The 13,912-nt window shown below is 37.8% G+C and overlaps 1 protein-coding gene across 1 annotated transcript in view; it reads left to right on the forward strand.

The window, feature by feature from the left end:
• The window catches only part of lama2 (laminin, alpha 2), a 196,063-nt gene that overhangs the window by 48,582 nt on the left and 133,569 nt on the right, over positions 1-13,912 (forward strand). The window contains exon 4 of the mRNA XM_046061408.1: positions 12,861-12,912. Within this exon, the coding sequence (XP_045917364.1) occupies positions 12,861-12,912 (52 nt within the window). The remainder of the gene's footprint in view (positions 1-12,860; positions 12,913-13,912) is intronic.

Below are 13,912 nucleotides of genomic sequence, written 5' to 3' on the forward strand. Positions count from 1 at the left end.
ATTTTTCAGGGGGAGTTGTTAACTCTTCACTTTTTGCACAAATTAATGAAACACTGTAAAACATGTTTATTAGCAAGCCCCAGAGGTGGTAGTTGGTGGATTGTTTTACTAGACTAGCTATATCCAGCCTTTATGCTAAACTAAGCTAACAGCTATAGACCCAGCTTCATATTTTATGAACAGACATAAGATTTCATATATCTCATCATCTAACGTTCGGGAAGATGAATATTTCCCAAAATGTTAAACTATTACTTTACAAATTACGTACCCGTTTAACGACTGATTTTTGGCTGACAGACTATTGAAAGATTTTATTTTATTTTACAGGATTTCAGTATTTTGGACATCCTTTATTTATTGCTATGTGAGAAATCCAGATTCTGTTTTTTTCTCAGCCTAAGACTCAAAAAGAGGGGAGAGGAAGCTGCCGTTATATGAGGAGGAGAGAAAAGAATTTTACCAAAGGATATATAGCTCCTTCATTTTGCTAGGGATAGTTGCCATGGTGTTTAACAGAAATGTCACACATAGGTAGCCTGGTGATAGGCAGCTGCAAGTCAACACGAAACATCACATCTTCACTTAAAAATACTCTCTCACACACATGTAAGCACCCAAACAATACTGCACACACAGCGTACATGAAAGCTCTGCAATGCATAGTCACCTCTGGTGTATAATAAACTAATAATGCATCTCATCTGCCTGTTCCACTAAATCTGTGGTTGTGTGCAGTAGGAACAGCAGCCACGAGTAGAGTCTGGGTTACATTTTTTTTTTGATTCAGAAGTGAAATAAAGTCATCAGAAATGGAAAGGAAATCTATTATTCTTTCTTTTACAAGGCAGAAAAAATGTGCTTTTGATATCTGGCCTTGAATAGTTGAAATGCCAGAATTGTAGAAAATGAGCGGAGAGGAACATTTCCCCTTAGAACAATGCTGGATTCAAGACTAAAATGATTTTTTTATATTTCAGTAGAATAAAAACAACTCATGTGCCCCCTCTCTTTCTCTCATGCTGTCTTTGTGTCCCTATTTCTGTGTGTGTTTGTGTACAGAGAAGCATCCCATTGAATATGCCATAGACGGGACCAATCGTTGGTGGCAAAGTCCCTCTATCAAGAATGGAATGGAGTACCACTATGTGACTATCACACTGGACTTGAAACAGGTACACACACACACACACACACACACACACACACACACACACGCAAACTTGTAATAATATACTTGTAAGGCTATTTTATTGACTTACACATGCATTCCCTGGAGACTTACCCCAACCTTAAACTGATAAGCCACTCAAAATTTCTTCTTTTGAGGTGTTAAACATTTACTCCCTGTAGCATTGAAAGGTGGCTGTATAAAGTCCTTCTTCACAAATAACGACAGCTGTGGTCAGCCTGGATTTATGTTGGTTGCAAAGGATTTTAATGGTGACTTGTCATAATTGGAATCCACTGTGACCGCCATGAATCAAACCTGACCACAGCCTCTATTCTCAGCAAAGAGGCAAACTACAAACCTTTCTCTACATTTATCAAGGTTTAACAGCATCAAAAACATTAAACACTTAGGTTTAGTTGCTGTGCAGTTTTAGGCTGTGTATTAAACACATTGAAAAGGAGAGAGTTGCTACAGCACTATTAGGAAAACTGGTCCCACAGTTTAGTCTGCATACTGTTGGTTGAGTGTGGCGCAGTCTACAGTGTTGGTGTGTTTTCATTCATGGGAATAATAACAAAATAAGCTTTTTCAAGAGATAGATTTGAGCTCTGGTAACTTGTGATGTGCTGGAATTAGTCAATCCAACTTTACTATTAATCACTGAAAAAGCATGCGTGTCACTCTTTAAATAATTGGGTTTCCATTTTTGATTTGGAAAGCTTGGCAAGACTCTAAGTGATTGAGAGGCTGTGTACTGGCATGCGATGATTTAGGACATCTAGTTTAGTTCCCAAGTGTGATTAAACAGATTAGACCGCCAGATTATAATGATTTAGATGTCATGAGTGTAAAACTAATGAGCCTGACAGACTTTAGTTCATGAGAAGTCCTCTGTTCATTAAGAGGAGCCCATCCAAAGGTTAAAAACACATTCAATGTAGATTAATAATAAAAAAGCCAATATGCTAGACAAAAATGTCATGATATAACACAGACAACAAAGAAACAAGAATCAGTGAAACAAAAGCCTGAAGTAATACAAATTAGTAATAACTATTGCCACACACTAGAAGATAACTGGGCTGATTTTGGATCTGATTTGCCCCTCCTGACATTCGCAGGGGTGTTACCGATCCGAGGATGGTCAGAACAGATTATTGGCCCCAATTATCCTATTGTGTGTAGGGTTTACAGACGTAATGTAGGGTCATCGTGAACATCAAATACATTTGATATTTCCAATTCAAAATAGGGGAGCCTCTGATTAGAAACCCGCAACAGCCAATGATAGCAAGCTGACTCTGAAGTGTCACCAGCGTGTTGTGTATTTGCTCGCGATATATAAAATGTATATGTGCAAAACATAGTACACACAAGTGTAACCAGTTGACGATCACATGAGTTAAGGAAGGCTCCTGGCCCAGACTGTGTTTTTCCATCCTGCCTGAAAATCTGTGCAGACCAGCTGGCCCCCATCTTCAGTCACAGCTGTGTGAAGTTCCCTCCTGCTTCAAACGCTCCACAGTCATCCTGGTCCCCAAAAAACCCTCCATCTTTGGATTAAATGACTACAGGCTGCTGTGGAATCCTTCAGGTTTCTGGGTTCCATTATATCACAGGACCTAAAGTGGGAGCCCAACACTGACTTCATCATCAAGAAGGCCCAGCAGAGGATGTACTTCCTGCACCAGCTCAGGAAGCTCAACCTGCCTAAGTAACTGCTGATCCAATTTTACACAGCCATCATCCAAATAAATCTGATTCTGAGTTTCTGGAATTGCCACTCTAAAATCATTTAGTATAAACGCTAAGTGTTTGGTCCTCTGTCTTGACTGAATCATCTGGTGTGTTTTTTCTTATGGTTAAAATCTTAAATATTGGTTAATTCTGTCTTAATGTCTGTGGTATCCAGACATTGCTCAAGATTTGATAATCCTCTACTGTGCACCAGGCCTTACTGTACATTTTTGTGAGTCTGGGTCAAGATCTTTGTCTCTCTCCCATCTTTTCTGTTTGTGTTCACAATGCACTGCAGAGATGCCTTAAATTTATCAAAAAGTAGAGAGTTACAAAAGGGATCTGGGGGAAATGGAAGATGAAAATGAAGATGGAACAGTAATGGACAAAGGAAGAGCCATACAGAGAAATGAAAACATAAGACCATGACAAAATAATAGACAGAAACAGGACATAAAGCCACAGTGCCGAGGGATGTACATTTTAGTTCATTAAAAAAACCTTTGAGGCTAACAAAGATGTGAATGGGTGAATGAGAGGCGAAAGCGCTTTAAATAAAAGTGCTATGTAAGTGCAGCCCATTTACCAGTCCATTATTGTTGTCCACCATTTTACAGACATTTCTTGCCACTAAATGAATATATGACTTCATATTACCTAAAAGCTAAAACCCAAACATTGCAGCCAATATTTTAACATTAAAAATGCCTCTCACTATCTCTCTACATTGTAGTGTTTGATCAAAAGTTTTCAAACTCTCACATCCTAAAACAATTAAAATGACAAACCACAGTTCATAAAAACACAGTCAAAACAGCTCATTGGTAATCTAGACATGTTGGAAGATACAGAATGATTATGCTGCAGTCAGTGCAAGCGTGTTAGAGTAAACAAAACAAGACCAAAAATTATAAATAAACAAACAAAGCTTTGATTTCTGTGCTTGAGATTAATACTGAATTCAATTTAGAGGCAGAGAGATGGAGAACAAAAAAAATGTGAGGCAAAACTGAGGTGAGCTTTCACATACGTAGAATATAATTATATCTCTAGACAGGAAGTAGAGCAGCAGCCATCTTGACATGTTAATGGCTTCAGGCCCATCAATCACACCTTTCACCACTGTGGTGTGGCTGCAGAATATATACACCATTCCTGAATGGCCTCACAAACACAAACGCACGCACACACGCACATTCAACACACATTTTCACACCTCTCACTGGAGTGGTATGGCCTGTGAATTCATCTGCCTGGTTACGCACCCACATACACACTTTCTCAATCACTCACTTCTGACCTTAATATTAGCATGTGGAGCAGGAGACTGACATGTACACACACACACACACACACACACACACACACACACACTATATACTTGCTCTTATCCACAGTCCTACTACACAAAACAAAACTGCACAAAAAATGAATGAAAAAATTATTAGAACCACTGGCAGCAGGATAAGGAAAACACAGAGTGTGAAAGTGTAGAAAAAATCCTCCTCTTGGTCAATTTGTCACAAGCAGGTTCTTTAAAAGCTTTTTAAAACCAGTGGACTTTTTTTCAGTGACCATATAATGGCCATGTTTGACGTGTTCACAGCATTGTATTATGTTTATTTATTTCTGTGAAAAAGCTGTCGATCTTACTGTAAAGTAGTAATTGTTAAGATTTTCATTTGCTTAAATAAAATAAATTAAATTTTCTTATTGTCCATTGCTATATTGCCATGAAAAACAAATCATCAGTTTACAGACCTGACCTGTCACAAACCTCTCAAGAGAACAAACATATTAATATTGAACAAATTTTGCTAACTTGGGGAATTCTCACTTTCTACAACACAATCTCTGATCTGCGCATCCGCTACAGTACGGTTAAGGAAAGATTAAAGATTATAATGCATAAAAGTCTGATGCTCAAAATTTCCAAACCCCCTGACCTTGACACCTTTCTTTCTTTCTCCAAAATACGTTCCTGGTTAAGCGTTGTTTGTCTGTGCTCTCTAGCACAACGTATTTTTTGATCTGACATCCCTATTGGCAGGACGACATCATTTGTCTGTTTAAAAAAAACTTTACAAATCACTGATGAAAAAAAAGGTATGGTAAGGTATATTTTTGCCATTATTTCCTTAGTCCTGTGCTTTCGTGTTTTCCTGATCTGTGTACTTCTGTGTTTTTATCATTATGGTCTGTGTCTTAGTCCTTAGTCTTATATCTCCATGTTTTAGTGTAGTCTTGTCTCCTGTTTGGTCCCGTCTCGTTTTGTCCGTGCCCTGATTTTGCGGTCTTTCCATGTTTTATGTTTTACTTTGGTAGATCTATCTTTGTGTGTTCCTGTGAACTTTACTTCCTGATTTATTTTGGTAATCTTCTGTACCTGGTGACCTTGTCTAGCTTTGTTCCTGTGGTTGATTACCTGATGTTTTTCAGCTGTGCTTCCTCCCTGTTTGTTTACCAGTGTATATATTGTCCTCAGTCGTCTTCAGTCTTTGTCACGTCCTTGTGTCAAATGTTGACTGTTCTGCCGTGTGCTCTGTTTTCCCTGTTCTGGATTATTCCCTGTGTTTGTGGGTCACCTTGTGTTTGATGGATTTACCTCAGTTTGGTCTTATCCTTGTGCTGCCACGTAAGCTTGTTTCCGTTTGGTTTTTGAGTTAATAAATCCTTTTGAACTGCATCCTCGCTTTTGGTCTGCGTTTGGGTCCACAACTCAGCCTTCACTCAGCCAACCCATGACAAAAAGTCAGTTAGGTTTACGAGGAGATCATTGTTTGGGTTAAAATTATTAGGCAAGGTTGGGGGACATTCATTGTCATGGTTAAAATAATAAACAAGTTACTATTACTATTTTGGGGCACTTGTTGAAACGACTGATGATGCATTTAACGTTACCATAAATTGTAAGGATACTGGGCTGGTTTGGCATTAGCACTCAATGTACTGTGCAGCTTTACAATGAGATTGTTTAGACCACAGTCCAATGAGATATGTGTGTTTGGGTGATCAAGAGTCACACATAGATACACACATAATAACCACTAAACAATGAATATACAGTAAACAACTGCAAATCAGGCTTGAGGTCAATCTGCTGTTACTTTACTTACTAAAGGATCATTTTAAGTCCTTTTCCGATGTAGTTGGTTGTAAAGGCTCTCATGTCCAAACATCACAAATATTAACACACACACACACACATGACATTGACGAGCAGGAACTCCAACGTTGTGGGCCGATCCATTTGTCACTTTCAGTTTCGGAACTTGGAAAATAACGTCGAAAATGAGTTCCAAGTGTAAATGGAACGCACTATAAGCTAGCTCGTAGTAATGCGAGTATTACCAGACAATTAATTTTGTATTGATCAAAGTAACAGCAGATTGTCCTCACTCACTGCCATTAATGTCTGCATGTGCATGTGTGAACATGTGCATTCTTCAGTGGGTGTTTTGTGTGTGTGTATGTGTGTGTCTCGATCAGTCCGACGGAAAGCTATTTACCCTCCAGTGCACTGAATTTCCCTTGCGACCTCAGTCATCTCACTCAGAAAATGACAGTGGGCTTGTGTGTGTGTGTGTGTGTGTGTGTGTGTGTGTGTGGTTATCGCCTGTGACATCACCACCCTCATTTCCTCTCTTGTTATTGTTGAGCCTCTCTGGATAGAAAGACTAAATAATGAGAGAGTGGGAGCAAAGGGGCCCATGTGTGTGACTGTGTGTGAGAAAGACAGTAGATGTCTGTGTATGTTCTTCATCATTTTTAGATGAATTATTGAATTGTAACTTTGCATGCAGATACATCTGACTTTACAATCAAAGTAAAAGTCCTCTGCAGAGACCTGTTGAAGAGGGTTGAAAACCATCTCTGACTTCATGAGATTTTAGTTCCTAAATATATTTTTAAGGTTTAATTTACAGGTCTAACTTTTTTAAATTTCAAATGATCACTCTTTTGTTATTATTAGGCTGTTATACCTCCAGTCATTCAACATCAAACTAAAGGTTTTCCAGCCATGTGTCTCCAATGTGTGAAGCCTTGGGTTGCTCTAGGCTTAGGCATTAGTATGCATACAGATTAAGAAATTACTAATTAATATATATTTTACCACGAGAGGTTAAACTTTCCTTGCCATGGCAACACTCTTTTGTCAGCACCAGACGGGATTCAGTTAAATTCCAGTTATTATGGAAATGCAGCAGCCAGTCTGATTGACTGATAGTTTGTTTGACCTGGTTAAATCGTGCCCTGCTCTCTGGGGGGTGGGTGGAGGACCTGGCAAAGTGATCAGTGTCCCAAAAGAGGCTGTCAGTCAAATACCTCAACACATACACACAAATACACCCAAAGACGTCATATTTGTAATTATTACGTTGAACTCCCTTAGAACAGGTGGATATATATATATATATGTTTTCTATATTTTATACTTCAAAGTATATATACTTCATAATAAAAACATTTTAAAAAACGCATTTATGTTGAAAGAAAGCTTCTTATGAGTGGATGTGGGAAAACATATGATGACATGGAGCATTGAGAAAATGATAATTATTGTCAACAATGATAACTGACCTTATTGTCACCAACTCTGAGTGATCAATTATATGTCCAGTTAGCCGGCTGTGTTCTGTTATATGCTTTGAGAGATTTACTTTGTTGCCCCTACAGGGAAATTCTCCTTTCTCCTGCCATCAGTGCTGTTAAGTTGAATGTGGCTTTTTACATTCTTGCCTTATTCTGCTCTTGACTCACAGCTTCAGCTTCCTATAGAACAACAAGGGGGAATCCCATCCAACATAACTTTAGACTCTCCGACTTACAGATATGCTTACTTAAATTGATCATGATCCAGACAAATACTGTAATCAGCCTTTTTGGGAGTATGAAAATGAAGTATATTGCCCCTTAAATTAATTAATAATTACAACTTAATTACAACTTTCAAGCACAGGGATGTCAGACATCAACACACAAAGACCAATGAAACCAATTGCACTTACATACTATTTTTTTTATATTTATTCTTATATCCATATCACTGAATATTGTAGCTTTAAACTTAAAGGGAGCTCTGAAGCTGAAGCTCTGCCCCTCAAATTTCAAACTGCTCTTGAGACTTTTTTCTCTTTGGCTGTTTCTTGGCCATCTCTCCTTCTTGACATTGCTCGGAGGCCAGCATGTTCGAATGTGCTGGTATATAGAACTCTCTCTCCCACTGCTCCTGTGCACAAGCACTAATGCCACCTGTTGGCTGGAACAATGTTGTTTCAGAGCACACACAAAATGGAAAGCTAGCAAACCATGAGGAAATATTTGCTGAATTTAACCAAAAGTGTTACCCTTTACTACTACTTACCCTTTAAATCTTCAACTTAAAAAAATCACAGCCTAATTTACTACAGTCTACAGACAGTGGCCTGGTCAAGGACACCTTAATAGGGCAAATGTTTGAGCCTGGAGTCCACTGGCTTTTGAAATCAGTCCTTATAAGGAGTCAGTGAGCCTGTACCTACCATAGTTATAGCTTTATAAAATATATGCTTGAAAGAAAATGTTTTCTTTCAAGCATATATTTATGCATATGTGTGTATATGTATGGTCAGAGCTTTTAAAAGCAGAAAAATATCTTATTCATTACAGAGAGAAGGTAAATGAAACATCTGCTGTGCCCAATGAAACATTGTTGGTCTATGTTAGACAGTAGCTCAGGCCAAAGCAAGAATGTGGGAGAGATTGCAGCATCTGGTGTTTTGTACAGACTAAAGCCTATTTAAAAAGCTTAAGGCCAAATTACGACCAAGTCTGTGAGCGAGCGTGTGTGTGTATGCATTTGTTTTATTTGTGTGTGTTTTTGGCAGTTCAGACAGAGGCAGACTTAAAGAGAATGGATTTCAAATACTGTTACACACCAGACCAGATTTCTCAGTTTTATCCAGAGGCCGTCTTTATATGCTGCACTCCACTGCAGCCTCTCCGCTGTTTAGGTCGATGTGAAAATGCAAAAACAGTTATATTTCATATTATTTTTCTTGCAATTTCATTAAATGGTGAACTCTGTTTTAATGTATTTGCTGCAGAGCTGTGAAGAAACTGTCATTCAAAATGCTGCAGCATCCAAAACAGCTCTCCAAATTGTTTTTAGTGGCAGCTGAGCAATGAGATGACTGTTTGGCTCCAGTGAATATCTCCTGCCTGTTTGCCTGCACTAAGTTTGGCAGTCAGGGATGCATGAGGATTCACACTATGTAAAAATGGGCCAAAAGCTACTTTATTAGTCCAGTGAGATGTTAACACATTTTCATTTGAAGTCACAGTAAATTTTAACAAGTCTGCATACCAGGTCTGTTGCGCTGATGGCATTTCCACCTGTCTGTCTGCATGTCGGCATGTGTTTATGTCTAGATCTCAAAACAAAAAATAATTAAATTTGTTCTTTGTTTATGTTTGTTTTTTGTCAGTGTTTTCAATTCTTTGTGTCTCATTCAGATCTTATTCCACTTTGTTTCTGGCCAGTCTTTTGTGCTTTTGTGCACAAATCCTGCTATAATTAGCTGGAGCACTAACTGGAATTGGAGTTTGATGCCTGTTTATCAGGCCAGAGAGATTTTAACACGTTTCCATGCGAATGGCCTGTAAACACCAGCTGTTCAGTAAAACCGCTGTCACTTTGTGTCCAAATCACGTTGAGACAAAATGGATTCTTCACAGTCCATTTAATTGTAGGCAACCCAACCATACTGGACACAGGGCTTAAATGGGTTGATTGAGCATTAAAATAAACATTTTAAGTGCTCATTTGGCTGTTATGCTCAAATATCAGCCAATGGCGGTTCCCTTGCATATCATGATTATTTCCCGTCAAATGTGTAAGATTGCTTGCAATAAAATGCTAGAGAATTATGTGGAAATGAACATTCATTGTATTAAAAACAACTTGTGAGATGTAAAAATAGCAGCCACTTGTCATTTCTGGAGATATACACAATTTTGTAGCCTTTATAGAATTACTGAATAATTTACATCCACTCCTCTGCGATCTCAACATTTCTATCTGAAGTAATGTGCAATATAAAAATAAGCAAATTCAGTCAGTTGTTTATTTTAGATTCACAGAATTATTCATCAGTGCAAAAACAAAGTACAGATAAGAGAGTACATTATGTCATCTGGGGATAAATGAGGAACCGATTGTTTCACTCTTTAACTTAACCACTTTAAAGTCCAACTAAACTTTTTTTTACAGCATGCAGATCTGCTTTGTGCTCTCCTTTGGATATAAAACAAGTACTCACAAGAAAGACATTAATATTTGATACTTTATGGTTTCAGAAAGAAAGTTTCATGCCTTTGTGCATTACCCAGTTGGCACGTTGGGATGCCGTTTCCTTTTCTATGTAGACCTTCTTTACATATAGTTTCATTTAATTTCATTTTGCAGTAGTAATCTCACCTGTCATAGTCTGATAATGAAACTAACAGCTAGACACCAGCCTACACAGGAGGCGTTTAAGCAGCATTTCTCAATAGAAAAATTGTCTTATATGCTTTAGTTATTAGCTTAAGTTTATTGACATTGTGACTTCATGCCCCTGTTAGCTCGGCTGTCAATCAAAGACAATACAGACACACCCAAATTGCGGCTTGAAGGCGAAAGGAGCATTTCTATTGTTTCTCCAAATATTTATTTAAATAATATAAAGTATTTAAAAAAATTGTCATAATTTTTGATTGTAAAAAGGAGATTTCTGTTCAATCAATCTGTCCTATAAGGGAAGTGACCAAGACTGGACTTGTCTTGAAATGTCTTTACTCTGTAGTAATAATACTGTATTATTGTATTAGATACTATTGTGTTGTATATATTACGTGAGGTATGTGAGATGACATTTTGTTTGCTTCATTCTAACGCAAGGCCTCAAATGTAACCTGATGAAACCTGCAGACACCCTGCTAGTTTGAGCTTATAGCTTAAGCTCAAAATTGCCAAACCAAGCTGCAAAAATCTGTTTGAAAAAGCCAATTAAATTTTATGCCAAAGGCTTATTATATGATCTGTGCGTGACATAAACTCATCATAAACAAACCTACCTGATATTTAATATCAAGGGTGCAAGATAAACATTTATTTATTGGCTGTGTGATTTCTTGCAGGATAGTGTTGGTGTGTTTATTTGTTCATGCTGTGTTGAGCTTTAGAGGCAAAAAAGAAAATCTCTCATCTGATCCACATCTGATCAAAACATAGAATATGATGCACTGCAACCACACACACACACACACACACACACACACACACACACACACACACACACACACACACACGCACACTGCATTAGTTAGCTGTGTTCATCTATGTTTAGCTGCTGGAGCTGCCTAGCTGTCCCAAAGCTGTCACCATATTACAAGCTACCACTGAGAGCTCTCTTATAGACTCAACACACACACACACACACACACACACACACACTCACTCTCTCACTCTTTCACACACATGTGCGTGCGCACACACACCATCCCATCCTCGGTGTGAATACAGGTAACATTGACTCTTTGTAGTAGGTTTGAATGACTGCTATAAGGTTACCCTGAAATACACTTTCTCGCACGCACACACAGTAGCTTTCTCCCTATTCTAATTGCTGCAATGTGACACTGCTTCCCACATTACGAGAAGAAAGAGAGATATACTCAGAGAGAAAGGACAAGGTGAAAGACGGGGTGGTGAAGACAGACAAAGTCAGCATTTGACCTTCATCCAATGTTTTTTTGACTGTCTTGTTGGTGATCAAATTGAAGGAAAGTCAGTCTAAACAAAGATCATTGTATTTTATTGACAAACATCTGGTAGTTTCAGCATTTATTCTGTGTATTAAAAAGGTAAAGATGAAGATACATCAGTAATAAAATCCAGATAAAAATCTGATAATAAACATACTGTATGTAGCCCTCACATTCACCAAAGTTTTTAGTTACTTCACAGGCCTAAACAGGTTTAGTTTCCTCCCCATTTTCTTTTACAACTTCTACTGACTTATGCACAGTCTGGACTATAATCACCAAGAGTGGACCCTGTTTACTTTTGTAGCAGTAAATCGAACAATTTTTATATGTGTGAAAACGTCACTCCTTATCTAACATATAGTGACCTATAGGCTATTTGCCATATGCAGATTCTGAGTGTGAAATGTCTGCACTATACAGTGCCCTCAAAAATTCTTACAATGATACAAAAATAAAGCATTATTGGCATATTGGCATATTTTATGCTTGACATTACACCTGTTAGTGTCAGAAATCTAAAGTAACTGCACACTACAGAGAAAACAGCAGTGTCTATTATATAGGGAGTAGTGAGTGAGTAAACAATGGAGTAATTTCAGACACAGCTATAATATCTGTGTGACAAGTTAGTGAATTTAAACCAATCTAACCTTTTCAAAAGGTCCACGTATTCGTTTTATTGAAACTACACTCAGATATCCAACGAAGGTTAAAATCAAGGGCAACTGGACTCGTTGAAGATACTAGAAGACGTTTCGTCCCTCATCCAAAGGACTTCTTCAGTTCTGACTGACTGGCAGGGAAACTCAGCTATTTAACCTCAGTGGGTAAACTTGGGTCATAATTTTTTGTTGTGTTTTGTGGGGTGGTGATGGCGCATAGATAAGACCCGGGTTCGATTCCCACTGTGAGACATCCACCATTGTGTCCCTGAGCAAGACACTTAACCCCTAGTTGCTCCAGAGGTGTGCGACCTTTGACATGTATAGCAATTGTAAGTCGCTTTGGATAAAAGCGTCAGCTAAATGTAAATGTTGTACATTAAAAGTATTGGTGAACTGAATTTAGGGGAGGTGGGGTTCACCCCCCCTTTTTTTGAAACCAAAGTTTCTACAGGTGCTTGAATATTACAGGTTGTCTCTGTCTCTATGTTTTCCAGGTTTTCCAGATCGCCTATGTGATTGTAAAGTCAGCCAACTCACCTCGCCCAGGTAAGCATTGTGCCTCATAATTTGTATTTAGGCAGCCAAACGAATTTCCAGGTTTTAACTACTTTTATTATTATAAAATGAAACAGTGACTTTTGATTATGATTTTGATTGAAGAGCCAGATACCGCCTTATTTTAGTCTGTGTCTAATTAATGTTTAAATACAGTAAGTAATCCACAAGTAATTTGAAAGAGCAAGATTCCGCTCAATAAACTGCATTTTTACTTTAGTCTTTAAAGTTCTTTATATGCAGATGTTTCTTTGAGTTTAAAACACAGCATCCAAAACATCAACAATCCTTATGATTTATTATCTCTAAATGTTACTATGCGTTGCTCTCAGTAACTGTCTTCTGCTTTCACTATGCATGTAGGTTCACAGCTAGGCAGCGAGCTAAACACACTTCCCATAAAGGTTAAAGACAGCAGTTGGCCTTTGAGGTTTTTACTGGAAGCAATTTTGTGAAACTGTGAGAAGTGTTTTAACATTCTTCTTCAGTATATTTCATATTAAATTCAGAACTTTTGTATTCATGTTTTTTAATTTTATTTTTTATATTAACAAACAAAGTGGGACAGGAACCATGTCTTTGCTAAATTGAGTCTGATTGTCTCTTGGCAGGAAAACTCATGAATATCACTGTGTTAAATCTTAAGTGAAGTTGATCATGCAACGAGCATGACCTGATCCATGTGTTCATACACATGGACAAAAGAGGTCATTATACAAAAAAGCAGTGAGAAAAAGAGTGTTGATAAGTAGACATAACAATGTGTTGGTAAGTAGACATAACAATAAAACAGAAGATTTGAGAGCAAATTTTTGGTTTACACATCCCTTTAAACCTTTTAAAAACAAAGACAAGGTTAATGGTGACTGGATAAAAATAACATGTTTCAAAATTAGGTTTAAAATGCATAAAGATGGCCTGATTTTGTGCATCAGCTAATGTTAATGCTAAGTTTTAAATAAAAGAAATATAACTGGCATATCTTGATAGG

Source organism: Micropterus dolomieu, linkage group LG10, assembly GCF_021292245.1.
Source record: "Micropterus dolomieu isolate WLL.071019.BEF.003 ecotype Adirondacks linkage group LG10, ASM2129224v1, whole genome shotgun sequence".
Taxonomy (NCBI): Eukaryota; Metazoa; Chordata; class Actinopteri; order Centrarchiformes; family Centrarchidae; genus Micropterus; species Micropterus dolomieu.